The 24,270-nt window shown below is 41.6% G+C and overlaps 1 protein-coding gene across 1 annotated transcript; it reads left to right on the plus strand.

Annotated features, from left to right (window-relative positions):
• The first annotated feature begins 316 nt into the window (after positions 1–316).
• On the plus strand, positions 317–16,159 carry Tsnax (translin associated factor X). Its single transcript, XM_027404812.2, has 6 exons — positions 317–602; positions 934–1,038; positions 3,575–3,689; positions 7,195–7,325; positions 10,563–10,678; positions 14,473–16,159. Exons 1-6 carry the CDS (start codon positions 587–589, stop codon positions 14,848–14,850), a joined length of 861 nt encoding a protein of 286 aa, XP_027260613.1. The 5' UTR covers positions 317–586; the 3' UTR covers positions 14,851–16,159.
• The last annotated feature ends 8,111 nt before the right edge of the window (positions 16,160–24,270 follow it).

Genomic DNA, 24,270 nt, shown 5'->3' on the forward strand with positions numbered 1-24,270 from the left:
CACCTCCAGGCATCCACGTACCCACCACATGCCGAGCACATGCATGTATGCAGGAGGTTAGTCAGAGGTCTGAGGTGAGGCTCACCTTAGCCTCATCTGAACACCCCAGGCACTCCTGGCTGCCAAGCTCCAGCCTCGGCTTGCGCCCAGCCTACTCAGCACCGGTTGTCACTCAACTGTTTGCCATCAAGACCTGGCACCCTGGAAACACGCGCGGCCGGCGGTGCGCGCTGAGTACGTGTGTATGGCAGAAGATGGGACACAGACCGGAAGTCTGTACGGCTGAGGGAGCGCGCGGATAGTGGGGCCGGAAATGTATGCTATTGAAGGAGCGCTGCCGCCGCGGCTCTGGAGGCACGGGCCGGAAGTGTGCGTGGCCGAGAGAACTCCGCGGCTTAAGGGAGCACCGTGGCGGAGACTGCGTGAGGGCTCCGCTTCCGGCGGCGGCCTATATCGAGGAGGACTCTGTGCGCTGCTCATCCACGGGCTCGGTTAGCGCACCTTGGAGTCCGGCGACGGCCTGTGCGTTCGCTGAGCTGGCCAGGTGGCTGCGGTCCCTACGCGTGCGAGAGAAGGTCCCGCGGTCATGAGCGGCAAAGAAGGTGCGGGGCGTGGAGGGGAGGGGCGGGGAGGGGACAGGAGGGGCTGGGCCTTGAGTGTCGCGCTCTGCTGTCACCGCGCTGCAGGCCTGCCCCGGGTGTAACCCTGCAGACCGACCTCGGGGGCAGCCCTATTCCTTGAGGCTCGGAGCCGCGCTTTTATCCCACTCCTGGGCCGTGCATGTCCCGGTCGTGTTTAGGGACTCCCGTGTGTGGCTGGGGAGGTGGCCCGGGAGGCCAGGCTTTACGGGTGCCGCGGGAGGAAGAGGGTAACCTGGGCTGTGCAAGCGGGACGATGGAAGGGCGCTATTCCAGCTCATCTTTTCTACACAAGGACCAGGAGGGTTCAGGAAGAGGAAGCATGACAACTTCCCACATAACCAGAGGAGAGAAGGGAAGGATGTCAGTTCGACTTCGCCGGTGATGTTGGCCTTCAAATGTAAGTTTCCGTAAGGAGAATTAGAGCCATAACGGTCGAGTGGCTGTAATGTGCGCCAAAAAGCAGCACTCAACAATTTAGGACATCCAGACTAGCCAAGGCTACGAAGTGAGACCTTGTCTCAGAGTATATGTATGTATATGTATATGCCATGAAGATGTAAAGCTTAGTTTTTCTTTCTTTTTTTTTTCTTTTCGTTTTTCGAGACAGGGTTTCTCCGTGTAGCTTTGGAGCCTATCCTGGCACTCGCTCTGGAGACCAGGCTGGCCTCGAACTCACAGAGATCTGCCTGCCTCTGCCTCCCGAGGGCTGGGATTAAAGGCATGCGCCACCAACGCCCCGAGAGCTTAGTTTTTCTTAATGGTTTATGTTGTCTGCCCTGAAAATCTGTAGGTTCAGATATTAGGATCAACTTGACCAAGTTTAATAGACTTAGAAAGGAGGTTGTAAATACCTGTGTACATGTGATACAAGATTTACTAATAGTTCCTATTCGGTGCAAAGTGCTATCTCAAAATAAATTTTGTGTGCCAGTCTAGTTAACCGACCTAACACACTAAATATAAATATATATGCTAGTAAGTGGTACATGAGAAGATTATGTCACATACAGGACAGTTGTTAAGAATGTGGCATATTTCCATATAAAGTAACATTTATGTGAAACTGTTTACTAATGTTAACATCTGCATAGGACATAATAGTCAAGGACTTGGGGATACAGATAGTATTTGCCACAATGAATTTATTACAAGCAAGGCAAATTAAAAACTGCATCATATTTAGGAGGAAGGAAGTAGGTTGCACTTTGTATAGGTTGCAGTTTGTAAAGAGAAGGGTGTCAACTAATTTGTGACAACTTTAAAAGCACAGAATGCTTACAGTGATCTTCATAAGTGTAGGAAACCAGGAATAATTGAGTTAAGGACATACTGATATGACTGAATACTGAATGAAAACAAGCCTTGTGTTTCCAGCATATTTGCTGTTTTCCTGTTTCTTTGTCTTACGGGCTTCTAGTTCTCTGAGCTTGGATTTGCTTCTAACTTAGTGCTTCCATTACCATTCCAAAGGACCATGTTCTCTTCAAGACCCAGCTCAAGTAGTTCCATGGTGATGAACACTAACTACATTCATTCAATTTCTATCCATCCCCTCATGAGATTTTTTTTCTAAACCCTATGCATTTATTATATCATTGTTACAGTTTACTTAATTACTTGTTACTTACACCTATGTCTCTTTGAGGTTAGGAACAATGTTTCATCTAACTTTGCATTTATAACACCAGGTTGACGGCCCTTATAATATCAGACAGAATCCAGACATCATCATCATCATTATTGAGCTAGGGTCTAATTAGCCCAGACTGGTCTCTTGAGGATGACCCTGAGTTCCTGATCCTCCAGCCCCCACCTCCTGAGTGTTGAGGATTGTGCAGGCCTATGCACCATGCCCTTTTTATATAGGAAAAAGCAGAACAGAATTATTTATTACTCAATGAGCACTGAGAGATCCAGTGACCCTCTGAGTACATCTTCCGGGGATTGTTTTTGTTCAATGCTGGGGATTGAACCCAGAGCTAATGCATGCTGGGCTAGAACCCTACTGACTGAACTATATCCCCAGCCTGTAAGACCCCCGGAAGCTCAGGCCTCCGGGATCTCAGCCCAGGACCACGGTCACCCCAATCACCAGGCAGAGTCAAAAGCTTGATGCAAACAGCATGAGGCTTTATTATAGTTGTTTAACGAGCTAACCCCATGTTAGCTTGGGCCTTTCACCCACCCGCCATGACAGATGGCTAGAAAGACAGCTTGAAGAGTCTGCATAGAGATCTTATAGGGCAGTGTAAGGGGAGGGTCTAAGGGTACGCACAGGCCCAGGATTGGTGTGCCTCCAGGCTTGGAGGGCTTGCCCTGTGTTGATTGGTCAACTGGTTGTTATGGCCCATAGGCCCTCCCAGGGTGGTTGCTATGCTCTGCAAGTCATTGCTGTGTACTTGTCCGTAAAGCACACTTAGAGCCATAAAACATAGTACCACCAGCTAACTTCTGATTGGTTCCTTGCCACGAGGCAGGCATCTAACCTCCTAGTGACTAAGACAAGGTCAGACAAGCACGTGTTCGGCTGTTATGGCTGCCGAAATGGGGAGCTGGTCCCTTCAAGCCCTGTAGTGCTGTTGTTAATGTTAGGAGGCTCAACAGTGGTTGTTTTATTTTGAAAATGATAGTAAAGTGGTTTGTTGTATCCATTTTCTATACCAGTGTCACTTTAAACTGGTTTACAGATTTCTCTAAAAGACTCCAGGGAATCTGAATTCTGTGTTTCTGTGTATCATAGGATAGAAGGCAGTGCTTAGTTTGTTTGTTTTGAGAATTACTGTCATGATTACTGTGTTTTGCTTGTTGAGTCTTCCATGGAGGCAGATGTTACAGCCTTGGCTACATCCATGTTGTGGCACATGTTCTTTCTGTATTTTGGCTAACTTTGAGTAAAGAATATGCATGTTTATGGTTATTATAATATGTTCTAGCATTTCAACAGGAGTTGGACTCGAGGCATGACAAATATGAGAGACTTGTGAAACTAAGCCGGGATATAACTGTTGAAAGTAAAAGGACAATTTTTCTTCTCCATAGGATTACAAGGTGAGTAAACATCTTTGAAATTTGTTATTTGAAGGACTGGTGAGATAGATGACTTAGTGAATGAAAGTGCTTGTCACCAATTATGATTACCTCATTGGCTTCTGACCTACACACACACACACACACACACACCATGGAACATGAGTGTATACACACACACAGATACACACATAAATAAATATAATTTAAAAATTAAAATTTGTTTTCTGATACATTTTATTTATATATTTTATATCTCAACATAATAATGGATGTTATAATACAAGCATCTACATTTTAAAAATTAATATTTGGGGTTGGAGCTATATCTCAGTGGTTAAGAGCACTGACTGCTCAATTCCGAGCACCTACACAGTGGCTCACAACCATCTACAGCTCTAGTTCTAGGTAGGGCATCTGATGCCCTCTTCTGGTCTCCATGGTTACTGGGCACACAGATGGTACATAGCCGTACATTTTGGTAAAAATCCATAAACATAAAATAATTTTAAAAATAGTTTTGCTTTTAAATGACTTTGTCTATGTTGGTGGGTATTTCCACAAGGGTATCAGATCCCTGGAGTTGTGAGCCACTCCACATGGGTACTAGGAAGTGAACTCTAGTCCTCTGTAAAAGTAGTTTGCACTCTTAACCACTGAGCTATCTCTCCAGCCCCCAAAAACATTTTAAAAATAGGAGGGAAAATTCTTTCTTTTAGCCCACCTAAGGATCTCATACTCCCTTTAGATCATTCATTTACATATATTCATACATATTGTCCATATAAAGATAGCCTGAGGAAAATATATTAAATTTTGGATTATCTTCTGGAGCCTATTATGTTGAAGTCTCAGTTAATGTAAATATTTAATATTTGATGTGAAAATATGATTAATTTCTTACTCAGTTTTCAACTCATTGCAATCTTGTCTGTTTCTGGTTCTTGTTACCTTTTTATTTGTAAAATAAGAACATCTGGTTTTGTATTTTTACAGCATACAATACTGTTGGCTGCCTAGTTCTTTGACAGTTTCTCTTTGAGCCCTATGGCATTGTTTGCTTTGTGTTTTCTTTCTCCAGGCTGACTCTCTTGTTTTTCTAGGGAGGTTCTCTGGTGTCTGGGCTGGAAGTAAAAGGAACTAGGTGATACCGGCCTGAGCAGAGCAGGCAATGGGTTAGAGCTATCTGAAGATTCAGGAATATGTTAAGAGCACAGCAGAGTGGCTTTCATCTTCTGCTCTTTGTCCTCTGCTTCCTTTTCACTGACTGGATGAGCTTCCTTTGCTTCTCTATCCCAGATGTGGCAGAAGTGTCTGTCTGCTGTAGCTGGTGTGTCCAGCTCCAGCTCTCCAGGATGAGTTCTGGGGGCCTCTACAGGGGTGTGGATATATCTGTTTAGGGAAGAACAGATGTAATACTAGGCAAGTACCTCACTGCTGCTTTTTTTGTTTTTTTGTTTTTTTTGAGACAGGGCTTCTCTGTGTAGCTTTAGAGGCTGTCCTGGAACTCACTCTGTAGACCAGGCTGGCCTTGAACTCACAGAGATCCGCCTGATTCTGCCTCCTGAGTGCTAGGATTAAAGGCATGTGCCATGATTGCTCAGCTTACTGCTGCCATCTTAACTTATTTAATTACCATTTTATTTTTGGCTGTTGTTTCCATTGATATTTATTTATTTATTTATTTGGAGCCAGCGTCTCATGATCTTTTATCCACCCCCTAAGTGCTGTGATTAGAGACATATATTGCTATACCAGTTTACTTTAAAAATTAAAACAAAACTATATCTACTTTTAAATTGGATTTCTTGTTTTTCTTGCGTTTTAAAAATCAATTTTGGCAATTTATGTCAATTAGTGGAGGTGCTTATTAAATAGATCATTATATTTGATGATATGGATAGGTATTGGTTCTCTTTTTTTCTTGCCTTTCTGTTTTATCTATTATTATTATTATTATTATTATTATTATTATTTGTCTTTTGTCCTTTTGGTTGTGAAGCTAGCCTTTAACATCTGAGGCTTCTTTCCAGCCCTTTTGGCTTTGCCTCCCTTGTGATAGAACTGTGTGTGCAACCATACTGGCTTCTGCCTTATTTTGGATTGAGTGTATTTGTGTATGTATGTATATGTGTTTGGGAGTGCTATGTGGAGGGCGGGTATTGTCTTCTGGTATCTTATGTTCTTTAACTTTTTTCTTTTGAGATAGGGTCTTTCAATGAACCTAGAGCTTGCTGCTTTGGCCAGACTAGTCAGTGAGCTCCAGCCGTCTGTGTGTCTCCTCTGTCCATAGGTTGGGCCTTATTAGGGTGCAGAGGATCTGAACTGAGGTCCTCATGCTTCCATAGCATGTACTTTACTTCCTGAATCATCTCCCTGGCTCTGGAGCTTTGCCCCCCCCCCCCCCCCCCCCCCCGTGTGTGTGTGTGTGTGTGTGTGTGTGTGTGTGTGTGTGTGTGTACGAGTGCGCGCGTGCACAGTTGCTTAATGGTGGGCAGTGTCTCAACAGTCCAGGTCATCTTTCTCAGATAGTACTGGACTAGTTGAAATTTGGATACCAGACTCACAGCTGCTTTGCATGGTTCTTTTTGCCAGCTAATCTTGGTGAATTCAGGTCTGGTGTTGAGGTACCTCATCAGTTATTGCAGTGCATTGGAAGGTAAGGGCTGCTCACATGTCATTTTACATCAGGGTGAGCAGCTTATATGTATTAAAGTAGTCTTTCTTTCCCCACTAGCTTAGCTTTCTGTGCCATTGTGATAGTTCCTATTACTTCTATATTATATCCCCAGGACACATTGGTTTTACTTTAAACAGTGTGATTTAGGAAACAAGGAACAGATTGTACATTTATCTCTGCAGTTACCATTTCTAATGCCATTTATTCCTTGGCACAGGGATTCAGATTTCCATCTGGATTAATTTTCCTTTTGCCATCAGAACTTCCTTTAATATGTCTGTAGTGTTGTGCTGCTGATGTCAGCTTTTTTGGCTGCATGTAGGCTATGGGAATTGTTCTGCCTGCCTATTGTGGCCTTGTGTACTAGGCCACAGTTTTAGTACTTGCCTGCAGTGACCTGTACTCAGAGACTTGAGGAAATCCCTTGTATAGTGCAGAGCTCTAAAGTCCTATGCATTTTGCAGCTTTCTCCTTGCTCTCTCCTCTGCACATTTAGCTCTCTTGACCTCCTTAAACTTTCAACTTTTCAACTTAAGCTGACCTTGGCTCTACCTAGGTTTTTCCTTCCTACATTGTCACTTGGAAACTCTTCCAAGCCTTGAGATGGACATTGGGTGTGTCTTTACTTCCCTGATTGTTGTGCTGTCCGATGTTCATGTTGCCTGAGTACGGTGTCTGAAACCATTGTTTTGCATGATCTGTTTTTTTTTGTTTTGTTTTGTTTTGTTTTGTTTTTTATGTTGTTTTAGGTGGAAGGAGCTACAGAGGTTGACTTTTATGAATAAGGTTTTTCTTATAGTTTTGATTACAAGGCTGATGTTTTCAAGGTTATTAATGTCTTTATAGTGCTCCTGATATGGAGGAGATACTGACTGAATCGGAAATTAAACTGGATGGTGTCAGACAGAAAATATTACAGGTAGCCCAAGAGCTCTCTGGAGAAGATATGCACCAGTTCCATCGAGCTGTCACCACAGGTAAGTCTAAAAGTTAATAAAGAGTGCTGTGTGAATTATGTCAATTTTCATTGTTCCCCCATGAAGTGGTATTACTAACTTAAAGAAACACCTGTGTATGTGTGTATGCACATATGCCATGGCCTATGTGTGGAGGTAAGAGAACAACTTGTGGAAATTGGTTCTCTCCTTCCTCCATGTGTGCCTCAGTGATTGAACTCAGGTCATCAGGCTCATGGTGGCATGTGCTCTTACCCATTGAGCCATCTCATTGGTTCCCTACAAAGTCTTTAAAATGAAGTTTTGACAGTCTCATAGCTTAGTCTGGTCTTAAAGTCCCTAGATAGCTGAGGTTGGCTTTGAACTCTTAATTCTTCTGCCTCTACCTCCCAAATGTTGGCATAATTAGCATGCATTACCTTCCTGACTTTAAAATGAAGTTTTGAACTGAAGAAGCAGTGCTATTTATTCTTAAGTTCAGGATGAAGCAGTCAAAAGAAACTCTTATCTGTGACTTAAAAAGTTGCTTAGATTAAATTTAGGAGAATAAATGTACTCAAAGTGTTAACAATATGATGCTTATGAATAGCTTGCTGCTTTAATTGGTGAGTACTTGTTTTGGTTTACTCCAAAAAGCCATTCTTTTGACTTGAAGCTAAAATAGCTTTGACATTGAACTAATGGAGTTCTGTGCTTATTAAGAGCAGTGCTGATGGCAGACAGAATGTTTCCCCAAGGGGACGATGTGAGCAGACAGTAGCCTCGTGGTTCAACAATACACCTTGGGTGTGAGTAGACTGAACTGTTCAAAGGAATGGTTGAACAATTAAATGTGCAAGTAGTCGCTTGAAATAAACATTTTTATGACTTTTTAAAAAATTATTTTTAATTACTCATATTTACATATCCATCCCTCCCACCCTCCCATGAAGTAACTGAACAAACTCAAGCAGTAACTGAACAAACTCAAGCAATTTTTTTTTGACTTTTTGTTGTTGAGAAAGTAACAGGTCAGGGAGTGCCCTGCATCTTAAAGAAACATCTTTTTTTTTTTTTTTTTTTTTTTTTTTTTTTTTTGTATTGCTTTAGTTTAGTCTATATCACTGATACTTTTTATGGTTTGAGATGTTTACATGTATAAAATAAAATGTTTTTAGCTCTATAATGTTTTAATTATTTTATTCAAGAATGTGAATGATGGGTTAGATGAGTGTTTGTGATCAGTTAGAGATTTTTGGTTTTTAAAACAGATAATGTTGCCAGGCAATGGTGGTGCGTGCCTTTACTTCCAGCACTCCAGAGGTAGAGGCAGGTCCATCTCTGTGAGTTCCAGGCCAGCCTGGTCTACAGAGTGAGTTCCAGAACAGCCAAGGCTACACAGAAAAACCTTGTCTTGAAAAAACAAACAAAACAAACAAAAAACCGCATATGTCTTCACTGCCTGTCTGGCGGTGAACTGGGCTCAAGGTGTCCATTCTTCTGCCTGAGCCTTGCTGGTGGGCATGCTAAAGATACATAGAGTCATTCTTCATTATAGTCACAGTTTTTGCTTTTGTGGTCCCCTAAATTATTTCTACCACTTATGAGTAAGGAAACTGAGGCTTCACAGGAGTTTCAATGAAGGTCATTACTGGTCACTTTGACATGTTTGGCTCTTTCTTTCCAGACTCAGTTTAACCTACTGACTTTAGTATCAGATAAAACCTGAACAGGACTTCAGGGAGTTGAGTCAGCCTCAATCTGGGAGTAAAATAGCTACAATTTAAAATTGTGTTTAAATGGGAGATGATTCAGTAAATACTTTGGGGACCATTTAATCACAATTTAGTAAGTCTGGTGGTAATTACTACAAACCTTAGATAGAAGAATCTCTTTAGGATTTTTATGGGCTACAAAAACACAAATAGACTTGTTTTCTAGAAGAATGTCTGCTGTTGCACTAGTGTGATGTCCACCTGCATTGAGAATATTTTAGTCCAGTTTCTCTTTCATTTCTAAACATTCCTTTGCTTTTCTGAAACACTGTTTCAGAAAGTTGACAATTTAGTGTGGACTCTGTAACATTGTATTGATAAGGGTGATACTTCTTAATCAGTTTTGAACATGCTGTACTCAATCTCTGCCTTAAGGAACAAACAGCAGCTACTAGCAATATAGCTTGTTTTGATCCAATCCCTCTAGCAACCACTAATTTACTGTCCCTTTGGAGTTGTCTCTTCTGCACATCTCACACCAGTAGGACTGGAGAATGATTATGTAGCACAGTAGTTTCAGGGTTCATTTGTGAAAGTAGCCTACCAGGGCACTTCCCTGCTATAGTATAATCGTGAACAGATAGATCACATTTTGTCTGTCAGATGATGCAACATTTGGAGTTTTTCTACTTTTGGCTCTTGTGAGGGTTGCTGCTATTCACATCTGCCTACAAGTCTTTATATGAACATAACCCTATTCCCTATTCCTCTGGGGCTTATACCTGTGGTAAACAATTTTCTAAGAAAAGCATTAGAATCTTGCAAAGCAGGTTGAGCTCTCTCACATGTTCACCCTCAGGCTAGGCTTGGTGTCGAATTGCATGTGTATGGCTAAGTAGAAAGAGAATAAATAAAAGTAATCAGAAGCTTTTAACTGGGTTTCCCTGTGTATGTTCTAATAGGGGAATGAAGTAAAAAAGAACAAATTACATAAAAGCAGCCTCCAATGTTCTCTCTTACTGGAAGCAGATTCTGTAAATAATTCCTTTTGGATTTCTTCCAAGGTAGAAGCACAGGGGAAGGCATTGTTTGGAGTATGGCAGTGGGCTGAAAATTTTCACCTTGGGGATTATACACTGAAAATAACGGATGTCCTTTTCATCAAGTTGAAACATAACTTGTTTAAACATCCTTTTACCTACATATGACCCAGAGTGCTTCTCAGTGTCTAGGGCCAGGTGTCCTTGAACTCTTTGTGAGATAGAACAAACCTTAAATTTCCTCACTTAATTATATTATGTCTGTTGTGTGCAAGGCACACATTAGTGATCAGGACATGTGCCCCAAATCACCATCCCAGCTGCTATAGACAAAGGTTGGTGACACCCTTGAGCCTTGGTACAGAGGCTCAGGAGTGCTCGTATGCCTTGCCTCAGCTGATATAGTCTGCATGGACATCCAACACACTTTTATCAAGCTAGGTGATGAGCAGCTTCTAGTTTTTTATGGTGACACACTTATAAGTTACTGCTGTTCCTAATAACCTTATTTGTTGGTTTTTCAGGACTGCAGGAATATGTGGAGGCTGTCTCTTTTCAACACTTCATCAAAACTCGTTCATTAATCAGTGTGGAAGAGATTAACAAGCAGTTGACATTTACAACAGAAGAAAGCAAGACTGTGAGAATTTAAAATCATGATTTACTTTTATTATATAATTTATACAACAGCATATTGATTGTTGGAAACTACTGGCTTCCTGAAGCCTGGTTTGCTAGGTCTCACCAGGGAAGCTCTGTCTTAAGTGTCTCCACTGGTGACAGGACAAGAGTGGCATGGCTTCAGGGAGAAAGAAACTCGGCACATGCATGCAGCAGGGTGTCTAGAATCCAGGTTTTGTTCTTCAACTCCTCTGTGAGGGGTGCTACAGGGATCCTGGTGTGTGCACCTACCTCAAAGGGATTTTGAAAGAGTTTAGCTTAACAAAGGTTTTTTTTGTTTTGTTTTTTGTTTTTTTTTTTACTAAGCAGTGTTTATACTGAACAGTAGTTCATTGTTATAAAGTAGTTGTCACATGATGAGAGCCATTTAATACCTACTCAAACTACCATATATGTATGTATGTATGTATGTATGTATAGCCTAGCTCTTCTGAATTCAGGAAAGAAAAGCTTTTGCATTTTGACTTTAAAAGAATACTTCTTTCCCCTTTTGGATTTGAACATACAACATTCAGGCAACCAAATGGGCCTTTTGACCTCTCCTCTCAGATACATTAAGATAAACAGTATTTTTCCATTCCTTTTTTTCCCTCTTATTAATTTTTAAAAATACCACTTAAGAGTTAGGATAGGTAGACAAAGAAACTGTTAAAAGTCAAGATTTTTTGAAATTTAAAATAAAATGTTAGAATGCAAAATAAGCCTGACTTGGCATGACAGAAAAAACTTACTCTATGAATCCATGTGTTTTCTCAGCTTTTGAGCTTGTACTTATCTTTGCTAAGGGGGAGGACTCACTCTGAGAAGCAAGAGGCATTCATGGCTTTGATTCATTCACCTAGTTAGGATAAAATGGCACTGAGAGGTGGGGCCAGCTATTTGTCCTGCTTCATGAGAGCAGCCTTCTTTCTACTTTTGTTGGCAAGAGACAGTGGGGGAAAGGCAGGCAGGCTGAGCATGTGTGCTCTTCTAGGGCTTTTTTTTTTTTTAAGATTTTATTTATTTATTATGTCTACAACATTCTGCTTCCATGTATATCTGCACACCAGAAGAGGGCACCAGATCTCATAATGGATGGTTGTGAGCCACCATGTGGTTGCTGGGAATTGAACTCAGGACCTCTGGAAGAACAGCCAGTGCTCTTAACCTCTGAGCCATCCCTTCAGCCCTCTTCCAGGGCTTTTGAGATTATGACCCAGACATACTTGTCACTGAAGTTGAGCCTGCGTTCACAAATAATTTTCCTTTTAGCACTAGATTCTTGGTGCTGAACATTCTGAGAGTTTTATAGAGAAAGAAATTTTCCTTTTAACTTGGCTTGTGAGAATATTGTCAAAATCATTAAAACAATTATTATAACAAATTTTAAACATGCATAAAAGTAGAGGGAATAATAACCATTTGTCAGCTCATATAGCAAGACCCGAATAAATGGCCAGGAGATAACATTTTGCTGTATTTGTTTAGTCTAAGTAGTTCTGGGTAAATAGTTTTAAAGTACATTAGTGATAGCAATATCTTTTTAAGCACTCAAATGTCCCTCTTAAAAAGTTGTACTGTAAGCAATTTTTTTCCTCACTAAAGTTTTCAGGAAGCAGAATTTATTTTGTTTGTTTAAATTTGTTTATTTTTTAAGATGTCTGTTTCTCCAAAATCAACTTACAACTACGACCCCTTCTGTGTAGTAAGTGCATGTGAAATGTACTCCTCTTCCATCTACCACAACCTACTGTTTTCCTAAAACAAAGAAACAGACAAATAAATAGCAGTCTTAGTTTGCAGATTCCCCAGATACCTTTCTGATGTGCTTTCAAAAGTGTCAGAATGGCTAGAAGCAAGCTTTGGGTGCTTTTTTCTGTTACTAGCCAGTTCTTTCATTATCCCTGCTTTGCAGTAGGCCTTGTTTCTCATGTTCTCATGTGGGCCATTGGGCCACAAAGTCTCTCTGAAGGGTTTGAACAGGATTAAGATATGTGCACAGCAACCAAAGTAATAAAATGAAAGTTCCCTCTGCCTCTTCCTTAGTTCTCAGAGATTCCACAATCTGGAAGTAAAGTCCAAATTTCTCAGTGTGATGTCTTGCCTGCTTGCGTCTCTCTAGTCTCAATCTGTACTACTCTTTAACTTTACTTAAAATGAATACTTAATTAGTTCCTCAAACACAGCACCATTCTTTCCTGTATGCCTTTGTAGACCCACTACCAAGAATGCACTTATAGCTTCACCTAGCTGCATTCCACATACATGGGTTACAATTTAGGTATCACTTCTAGAAAGAAACTCACGGAGAGAGATGTATATGATGGGGGTCGTGATGATAGCAGCTAACACTTATGGAGTGTTTTCTTGGGTTGCACATTACGCCAAGAGTTTAATGAATATTGTCTTATTTAATCCATAAAAGACTTCTGAGATAGGTAACATAATCCTATTGACAGAGGAAGAAACTTGAAGTTTAGAGAGAGTTGAGAAAACTTGCTAAGAGGCAAGTATCTTATGAAGCAAAGTCCTGGAAGAGGTGGGCAGAGATATGTCATGGTCATTTGGAAGTTAAGTTCACATTAGAGGAGAGAGAGAGAGAGAGAGAGAGAGAGAGAGAGAGAGAGAGAGAGAGAGAGACAGAGACACACAGAGAGACACAGAGAGACACAGAGAGAGACACACAGAGAGAGACAGAGAGAGAGAATGGAGGATAGAAAGTGAAGATGGATGTGGCTATAATATCGGTAAGGATGTTTTGGTAGTAAGACAGACAAGAGACAGTGTGAGGGGACTGGCAGATGACTGTTTGCAGGGGTCTGCAAAATTAGGCGAGATTGTTTACTGAAACTGAAGAGTTTGGGAATTGAGTAGGGAACAGAAGAGAGTACCAGAGGCTTGGAATAGTGTATCAAGAGGCTGCACAGAAAAGGCATATAGAAAAGAATCATGCTATGTTTGAGTATGAGCCTTGAAAGATTGAGCAGACTGGGTTTTCAAAGGACTTGGTTCAGTTCCCAGCACCCACTTGGAGGCTCACAGCCATCTGTGACTCCAGTTCCAGGGGGATCTGATGCCTTCTTCTGGTCTCTGAAGGCTCCAGGCATGAATCTGGTACACAGACATGCATGAAGGCAAAACACCCATACACATAAACTAGTAAAACTACTGAAGAATATCTAAAAGGATTGGTGAGTAACTTGCAGTAGTTCAGACTCCACAGTCTGTAGATGTGATTACTGTTTCTAAACTCACTTGTACTCGGCTGCTTAGTGTAAGGCTGACATGGAGATCTCAGCACTGATTCAAGATTCTGATTTGCTGGACATGAGCAGTAGGAGATGGAGGCACTGGCAGAAACTGGGTACAGTTGCAGACTGTGATGGGCAGTGCAGTATAGGGAAGAAGCCAGCAGAAGATGAGGGAAGCAGGACTGAAGGAGGGGATCATAATTGCTGTTTGATAGTGATTGCCACACAGTGATGTCAAGTCGGCCTTGTTAGCATGTGTCTACTGTGCTTGTCAAGTGACGTTGAACACAGTTGGTTTTAAAGTGGCAATATTTAATTATTTTGATACGTCTCAGCCACTTGCTCAGCTCCTTACCCAGTGCATGGCTGGATTCCTTGTACCCTTGTAATATAGTTAATGCACAGAGAAGATCAGTGTGCTTGACTTGCTATTGATTTCATATTTTATTATTGTGAGGTCTGGTGTATTCACTTTCTCACAATGTTTTCTTTCTGTGTGTGGCTTTCTTTTTTGTCTTACCAGCCCTCTTCTGATGGACAAGATAAGCAGCTTGTTACTTGGAGACTGAAAATCACACCTGTTGATTACCTGCTGGGAGTGGCCGACTTAACTGGAGAATTGATGCGGATGTGTATTAACAGCGTGGGGAATGGCGACATTGACACCCCCTTTGAAGTGAGCCAGTTTTTACGCCAGGTTTATGATGGGTTTTCTTTCATTGGCAACACTGGGCCCTATGAGGTTTCTAAGAAGCTGTACACTTTGAAACAAAGCCTGGCCAAAGTGGAGAATGCTTGTTATGCCCTTAAAGTCCGGGGTTCAGAGATTCCCAAACACATGCTGGCAGATGTGTTTTCAGTTAAAACGGAGATGATTGATCAGGAAGAGAGCATTTCTTAAGCAACTGCACTCTACTTTCTAAGGAGCTCCTGGGAGACTAATTGGTGAGACTGTTCTGAGTGTGCTTTGACTTTATTGTGGCATTTGTAGATGTTTCTAGTTGTACTAGTTTGAAGTCGTATACAGCTGTATATAAGTTTGTCCACGGGAACATTTCTTAGTTCATGAGCATTTGCATTCCGTGTTTGCATATGTGCTTATTCCTGGTGTTTGCTCTTTTGTTATGTGAACATGCTTCCAGTTGCACTTTCTGCCACACCTACTTTAATTCACTTTGAACTTGGAGTGATATATTTTCAGTGGAAGGAAGCCTCTTAAGTGGGTGATTCTGTATATGGAAAAAAAACATAGTGAAACTTCTGAAGTGAACTTCCTGTTTTAAGTTCTTGGCAGTATCATGGCAAGCCTTTAAAATAGGCTTAGTACATGGAACAAGAATTTAAAAATGTAAGCTATCAGTATTTTTTAAGTACAAGTTTTGGTGGTATTATAATGAGAAGGCCATTTTGAATTTATATAAAATAGCTTTCCAGAAAAATTGATAGATATCCAGATGTTAACTTCTCCACTTAGTTTTTCCCTTTATCACAGATGTGAGGAATTGGAGCTGACATTGTTTTTCACTGGTGATGCTGAGTAATTATACACTTGTCTATATTTGTGAGCAGGTAGGCCCTTTGTCATGGTGTTAGGTGTGGTGGGCTTTTCTAGTCTAGCACCTCTTAGAAATCATAGAACAGCTACAATGGTTAAAATGCTGACAACCCAAACCTTTAATTTTGTTCCTTGGTGTTAGCCAATAATGTTGCCAAAGAAAATGAATCACGTATAATTCAGCAATAAGACAATTGCCAACACAGAGGAGGGAGCGTTGGTAGTCACTAGCAGCCAGAGGTTTGGAGTTTGCCTACCCAGTTAGTGAGAGCTCATCTGTGGTGTGTAACTGGCTTGAGTGACCTGCCAGCTGACATCACCACATACTTTCAACTAGTTTTGTGAGTTTGCAGATCTTAGATACTGGGTTTTATTTTTGGAAAGAATATCTATTTGTAAGGGCTGGTTCTTTGAAAGTGTAATTTTTCCAAAAATTATTACTGAAAGGAAAATAAAATGTATACATGCCTGAAAGTTAAATTTGTTTGTCTTGGTGATGGTGGGACTTTGGTTTCCCTGCTCAGTTATACTCAGTCCCATTACCTATTTTGTTTTTCCAGCTACTTCAAGTTGAATTTATAATGTTAAAATAATGGATTAAAGAATGTTTTCCAGAAATTTAAAACAAATTTTGAATAAAATATTAAAATATAGAGACTCATTGGTTTAACTTTTTATTATTTATTTATTTATTTTGGTTTTTTGAGATGGGGTTTCTCTGTGGTTTGGGAGGCTGTCCTGGAACTAGCTCTTGTAGCCCAGGCTGGTCTCGAACTCACAGAGATCTGCCTGCCTCTGTCTCCCGAGTGCTGGGATTAAAGGCATGTGCCACCACTGCCTGACATTGATTGTTTTTTTTTTGGTGGTTTAACTTTTTAAAAAAATTACATTATTTATTGTGCCACAGCATGTGTAAAGGTCAGAGGACAGCTTGTGGAGGTTGGTTCTCTCCTTCCGCCCAGTGGATGCTGGAGACCGACTCAGGTTGTCAGGCTTGGTGATTAGGACTTTTCCCATGCCAGCTAACCATCTCTCTGGCTCAAGAATCTGTTGTTTTGATAGCATTGAGAAATACTTAGTAAAATGGGTAACCTAGACTAGGTTAATAAGGAGGTTTATTTTTTTCTTAAATCCCAAGATAATGAGACTTACAAGTGGTTGTTTTCCTCCTGAAATGTAGTCCGGGACTTCACTGCCGCTCTCTGTGGTTTCCATTCACTCAGTTGACTCCCTTGTGGTTGGTGGCTGGTGTTCAGGCATGGTGGGGATACTTTAACAGCAGGGGCTTCCCCGTGTTCTCTAGGCTTAAAAATAAGTTCCATATGCTCTCAAGAAGACATCCTTCACAGCACCCTGACTCAGATTAGATAATGTTCCCGTCCCTTAAGCAAATTCCTGGAAGGGAAGATAATACTATCTTAATACCCCAATTGATTTGTCCAGGAGTACAGGGCAAACACTAGAAAGCCAGGCTGTCAGAGGAGCAGGGAAAAGGCCTTTGGAATAGTCGGCAGCGCCTCCTGCAGGTGACTGAGTGCCATTGCTCCTGATGCATTCTTTGTTGGCGAAGCGGGTAGAGGGGGTGTCCTCAGTTTAAATTGTGTGTAATAATAGCATCATCTGTTGTGATGGGTTTTCTATTTATTACCAAAAGAATTGGTTCTAGGAGCTGGTGAGATGACTCAGCTGGTAAAGGAGTTTGCCACCAAACCTCACAACCTGCATTTGATCCCTGTAACCCACATGGTGGAAAGAGAAAAACTGGCCATGGCACGTCCCCTCCCCCCTGCAAACAAAATAAATACAAAGGTAGTAAAAAAAAAAAAAATTAGAAGAAGTAAGTGAGTCAAGGTCCCACGGCAAGTTGGTGACAGAATTTTGGAATGAAAGTGGGTTATTTCTTTCCGATTGTCATTTCTTGTGCCTCTTAAATGAGTGGTTTTCACAGAGAACCCAGGTATTTAGTCACCCTCAGAGACTGATACGTAAGTGAGAGATTGGCAGAGTGGCTCTAAGCTCCTCACTGTCCACAAAGACTCATGTTAGGTTCAGAGACAAGTAGATTGAAGTAAAAGGGTAGAAAAGATAGTCCATGCAAATGATAACCAGAAGAGAATCCGTGATTTGCTACTGGTAGCAGATGAAATAGACTTAATCTTTACTTTGTTGCAAACAAAGAACAGCATTATGGTAAATTTAATCCAATAAGAATATGTAATAGCTAAAAAGAAAAATGTTAATAAGTGGTATCTGCATGTGTGTGTGGAAGCCAGAGGTTAATGTTGAATGTGCTTTTCAGTTTCTTCAACCTGACGCCTACCCCAAGACTGGGTTTCTTTGTATAGCCCTGGCTGTCCTGGAACTTGCTTTGTAGGCTAGGCCAGCCTTGAACTCTGCCTGCTTCTACCTCCTGAGTGCTGGGACTAAAAGTGTGCTCCACCATATCCAGCTCACTCTATTTTTTTTTCCTGGGTTTTTTTGAGACAGGGTTTCTCTGTGGCTTTGGAGGTTGTCCTGGAACTAGCTCTTGTAGCCCAGGCTGGCCTTGAACTCACAGGGATCTACCTGCCTCTGCCTCCCGAGTGCTGGGATTAAAGGCGTGTGCCACCATCGCCCGGCATCAGCTCACTTTATTTTTAAAAAGTCTATTTGTTTTATGTGTATGGAAGTTTTGCCTGCATATGTTTGTTCACCACATGCACACATGATGCACAGGTAGACCAAAAGAGTACTTTGGAGCCCCTGGGACTAGAGTTAGAAAGGTTGTGAGCTGCCATGTATGTGCTGGGAGTTGAACCCAGGTCACTGAGCCGTCATCTGTCACTGAACTGGAAGCTTGCTGATTCAGCTAGCCTGATTGGCTAGCAAGCCCCAGGAATCTACCTATCTCCACTTCTCCACTTCTCCAGTTTTAAGATTACAGACACATATCAGACATTTATCACCATTCCCAGTTTTTACATGGCTGCTGGGAAGCAGCATGTACTTTGTAGCTGAGTCATTTCTCAGCCCTTCATCATTTTTTAATTGTAAATTTTGATATAAGTCCATTTTTCAATTTTCAAAATTTTCTAGTTAATAGTGTCAGTATAGATTTCATGCATATATATATATATATATATATATATATATATATATATATCTGAGTATCTGAATATCTGAGTACACACACATGTATATTTCATTCTCAGGGATATAAAATTTTGCAGAGTTGCCCAGGCTGGCCTATGTACTCTAATACTCTAGGCTGGTCTCATGCTCCTCCTGCCTTAGCATCCCAAATGCTGGGATTATACATGCACACCATCACGCCCACTTCAAAATTTTTAGAAGACAATACAAATCCCATTGAGTAAATGTTCCCTGCTGTGCTCCCTGTCCCCCTTTTTAAATAGGACCACTGGTTTTAATTTGGAGATTAGAAACTGGTTTTTCTCTGTATACAGAGTCTCTGTTTCAGGAGAAATGTATTTTGCTTTTCAGTTACCATCATAAAGTGTTGATCAGGGACAAATGTTTGTACAGGGTCTCATAAAATAGCAGCACCTACGGCATCATCTGTGTTTATAGGCAGACTGTTTACACAACAGTAGCGCTTCCAGATGACACTTTCCCTGTCAAGTGAGGCACAACTCTGTGCCATCTTCACATTTATGTGTAATGTCTTTTTCTTATTTTCTTCTGGAAGAAGTCTTCTTTTCTCAGTAATCCTTTGGATAACAAAGTTTCAACCTTCATATTGTATATGTTGCTTTAAAATGTTGGGGGTAGGGGAGAGCTGAGCAGTTAAGAGGACCAAGGTGATTTCCCACCACCAACATGGCAGTTCACAACAATCTGTAACTCAGGTTCTAGGGATCTGACTCCCTTTAGTGGTCTCCATGGACATCTCTGCATGCACACGATGCACCCACAAACAGGCACACACAACATAAGTGAAAATTAAATATAGTGGGACTGAGGGTATAGCCCAGTGGTAGAGCTATTGCTTAACATGTACAAGACCCTAAGTTAAGAAAACCAACAAGCCCAAGGAACATGAAAAACATGGGAATCCAAGAATTTTTCCCATATCCATAATACCTATAGATGCCTCTGTGTCTGCCTTGTCTGTCTAACACAGGCATGTGTGCATAACACACACACACACACACACACACACACACACACACACACACACACACGGCATGAGAGTTTTTCTGGGGCACCTCTTACCTTCATGTGTGTATGACCAAAGAGCAGCTATTTCAAGTGGCAGAATCCTAATGGCATGGAGCTTTCAGGAAGAGCTGGGCTGCCACCACGTAAAACTCCCTAGTGGCCAGTGTTGGGGCTTCAAGCCCTGGGACATGTGTGGTGGTGGTGGTGGTAGGGCAAGTGAGGAGGTCATGGTGACATCTAATCATTACCTCAGGAGTTGCTCTGGGCACAAGGACTTTAGGAAATGGCACATGTTTTTCTTTTTCCTTTGTACTGTATATATTTTATAAATTAACTAGTTGTGTGTGGGGTTTTTTTCCCCTCTCCTTTTAACTCTGTCATAGGCTATGGTGTTTTCATTTAGACTTAAAATTGCCTTGAAGGAAGAGTAGATATCATAGAAAGAAATGGGCCTTCTTGCCTCCTATCTTTCCCCGCTCCCCCATTGCACCAAGGACAGGTATACTACCTCAGGTGCAAGCAGGATATTTAGAAGCTCCACTGTCCACCAAGTTGTGTGTGAACACAAATGGCCAAATTGGTGGACTGTGTGGTATTGTTGCCTGTTGGTTGGTTTTAGCCCCTCCCAGTTCTGCTATAGAGGGGAGTCTTGGGAACTCAACTTGTGTTGCCTTGAGTGTCTTACCTACATTCTAATAAAGGTTATCTATTCTGCTTGGTCCCCAAACAAGCAACAAGACTGGCGTGTGTGCAAATGGCATACGTGAGGGTTTGCAGGAGCCTTACTATTCTGCCATTCACCTGCTCAGGCTACAGGCAGTAGAAGTCATGACCTAGGTTTCCTGTAGTTCCTGCAACCCTTTGACTTCCTGCACTTGCTGGCTGCATTCCCAACCCTCCTTTCCTCCAGCCCCTCCACTGTTTTGGAAGCACCTGGGTTAAGTCTTTTCCTGAGAGGGCTACCTAAAGTGCTTTCTGTTTTCCTAAGTGAATGTGACAGGGGAAGCTGCCCTTGTCAGACAAGAAATAGCAAAGGGGCATTTGTTACAGGTTTAGTAGTGGTAAGTACTTGATAAAGTTTAGCAGAATAGCAAGATCAATAGCAGTCACAGCAGCAGGACCTTTACCATAATAGTGACAATGGTATTGACAGAAACAGTAGCTATAGCAGCCATAGCTACAACAAAGATCATGACGGCTGGGCTGCATAGTCAGTCTGTATTAGTTGTCTTAAAAGGATTATCACAGCTCTCACACACCTTTGAAATGAAACCAAAATAGGACAATTTAATAAAAAAAATCTTTTAATTTTTAAAAAAAGAAAAGGGGCCTGGGTGGTGGTGGCGCATGCCTTTAATTCCAGCACTCAGAGGGCAGAGGCAGGGGGATCTCTGAGTTTAAGGCCAGCCTGGTCTACAGAGTGAGTTCCAGGACAGCCAGGGCTACACAGAAAAACACTGTCTTGAAAAACCAAAAAAAGAAAAAACAAAAAGTCAGGCATAAACAGAGAGATGTAGATTTTAGGACTTGATGCCCCTGTATCAAATGGGCCAAGATTTGATGTTCAAGAAGGCCATGAAGATGTGAGAAAACAGACTCTCATTCAGTGCTTCAGGTCAGACCATTCTGTCTTTCATCTTCATATTGTGGTGATCACATGTAGAAACAGCTTGTCTGCTGCCCTCATATCCACTCTGTGGGGCAGACAGTACCTGGTTCCCAGATGAAATGCCAAAGAATTGAAAAGCCTACTTGAAAAAAGGTCAGTGGCTTCAGAGGGGATATGGACAAGCAGACAGATGAAGGCAGGATGTCAGCTCAAGACCCGTGGAAGAAAATAAGCATCATGGATGAGAAGGTAACCAAGGACATTGAGATTTTGAACACACACATACACAATACACACAAACACACATTTGTATACACACATAATTCATATATACATATACACCAATGCACGTACAACCATACAGATACATGTTTATACATTTTCTACATTTTACATATATATACATACACACACATTTACACATACATACAGCGTATACGTATGCAGACTTATACACACATACACGCCATAATGAAAATCACGGTGCTGATTGGCAGAGTGTTCTGAAGACTGCTCTTCCTGTCTTCAGAATAGACTGTCGCTAACCTAATTCTTCTCCTTTATGGCATCTCTGATGGCTGCTCTAATCCACCATCTTATCCCAGAAGTCTGTTACCTTCTCAGCAATTTTCTGACTAGACTGTCCTTCATCCTGATACATACCTAGTTCCTGTCTGTATTTACATACCCTAGATACATTTAAAAATATGTACAGTTATTGCTAAATTAAAGAGGATTTTGTACTATTTTTGAATTTTTTTCATAGAAGATAGTATCAAAACAGAGTCATAGGTTAATTTACATGTTAATGTATTTGTGACAGCTGATGTTTAATGGCTACAGCATATCCCAGGTAGCTGTTAAGCAGCTCACTCAGCTGGATCTGTTTAAGGGTTGTTAGCTAGGTATCGGGGCTCATGCCTTTAATCCCTGCACTTATGATGAAGCAGGAGGATTGCTGTGGGTGTAATGCCAGCCCAGGCTAAAGAATAAGACCTTGTCTAGAACAATCAAAAATTAATTAATAAAAAATCTGTATCATTATAAACAAATGTTCTCTTAACTGCATCTGAGTTTACTTTTTGGCATAAGTCACTGAAAGTACAATAGCTAGGTGACACAAATGTTTTTGTTATTTACTGAAAAATTGAATTGATTTCTTCTGGGACATCTGTGAGCCAGATTCCCTTTTTAAAATCATTGTTCCCCAGATAAGTGTTTACAAGTGCCTCTTCCCATAGCTATGGGCATCACACTACAGTTTCTCTCTGAGGTTACTTTGAGGTGCTCTGGCACAGCCTTCCCACCTAACACCAGTAACAGGAACTCCAAGCATCCCACGTGCTCCGAAGCATCAGTACGTGCTCCAGAGGAGAAAGGCTTCCTGTGATTACTTTCCAACATGAAAAATAGAGCGTGTGTCTCCGATTATAGGCTCCGTTTGCCAGCACCCAGCCCCATCCTGATTTGGGAAATATGAGATTAACAGATGTGACTTATTTAATCTTCATCAGCACACTGTCAGGTGACAGCGTCATCATGGGTCATTAGAACCGAAGCACGGAACCCTGATGGCGTGGGCTGACAGTGGGAAACAGCGCTTCCGCCTTCTGTTCCACACATGATCCACCCAACAGCTTCTTAAACTGATCAGAGACAGGCTGCACCAGAAGCCTGCAAAATGTAATTGGCATATTCAAGCATTTCTATGGAAGTCTCTATTATCTAAAATAATGCCTTATTCTTGCTTGAAAATACTGACAAGACAGCACGTGGGAGGCAGAAACAGGCAGGTCTCTGAGTTCAAGGCCAGTTTGATCTACAGAGCTACTTCCAGGACAGCCAGTGATACACAAAGAAACCCTGTCTACAAAAACAAAAAAAGCAAAAACATTGACAAGCAATCAGAAGATGCCCAACAATTTGCTCATCCTGTTAGGTGTTACGTGCCATTGTAGTTAATTATGGATACACACATATTTTCAGATATTCATGTTCATGCTTCTAAGAGGAAACAACACATGTACCAGTTTTAAAAAGTACTTTTAAAAGGGAACTCTTTGGGCTTGTGAGATGGCTCAGGAGTACCTACATATTAGAGGGAGAGAACTGAGTTCCAAAAGTTATCCTCTGACACACATACATACACCATGGTACACACAGTTTGTACATGTCCACACACAAATAAAATCTAAAAAACAGAAACCAGCATAAATCTTCAAGAAAGACCCAGTGGGTGGCTGAGGAGAGCAGGTGCTGCAGACCTTGTAGGCCTGTGTGTTGGCCTGTGAGGGCTTCTTGAGCTTTTCGCATGTTGTGGACCACTCATTTGTATAAAGGGTGCTTCCTTTACCTTGAGGAGAGATGGGGGCATAGAAGGGAATCAGGCTGAGTATTGGAGTTAAGGAGAGGACACTGAAAGGCACCTGTCCAGGTGACAAGCCCAGACATTAGACACAGGACATTAGTCCATGTCTTTAGACCTTGGTCCATGTCTTTCATCACAGTAGAAGCTGAATACATGTTTACTCTCCCATGTAATCTCTGCATTTCATCTCATTTATTCTCACCATATTTCTTTTGTTTCATTCATGTAGCCCAGTGTGGCCTGCAACTTATGTAGTCCAGGATGGCTTCGAACTCACAAGCCTTCTGAATGCTGAGATTACAAGTGCACACCACTGCACTCAGCTCGTCACATTCTTTCTTGAGTCAAAGAAGTGGTTCCCTTGCTGTCTTTTTACTAATGGGTCCTGAGGTGCTGCTTGGTCAACAGCTTTACACATGGGAAAAGCTAGGGAAAGATCTCTGTCCTGGAAGCTGGGACTTTGGACATCTAAAGTAGATGGCATATTTGTGATGTTAATGACCTTCCTTCCTTCCTTCCTTCCTTCCTTCCTTCCTTCCTTCCTTCCTTCCTCCCTCCCTCCCTCCCTCTCCTCTCCCTCTCCTCCCTCCTCCTCCCCTCCTCCCTCCTTCCCTTCTCCTTCCTCCCT

The sequence above is a fragment of the Cricetulus griseus genome, chromosome 3, assembly GCF_003668045.3.
Source record: "Cricetulus griseus strain 17A/GY chromosome 3, alternate assembly CriGri-PICRH-1.0, whole genome shotgun sequence".
NCBI lineage: Eukaryota > Metazoa > Chordata > Mammalia > Rodentia > Cricetidae > Cricetulus > Cricetulus griseus.

Coding starts and splice junctions, on each gene's coding strand:
- Tsnax (XM_027404812.2), top strand. Junction 1,039..3,574: donor GGTGATGTTGGCCTTCAAAT/GTAAGTTTCCGT, acceptor AATATGTTCTAG/CATTTCAACAGGAGTTGGAC. Junction 10,679..14,472: donor CAACAGAAGAAAGCAAGACT/GTGAGAATTTAA, acceptor TTGTCTTACCAG/CCCTCTTCTGATGGACAAGA.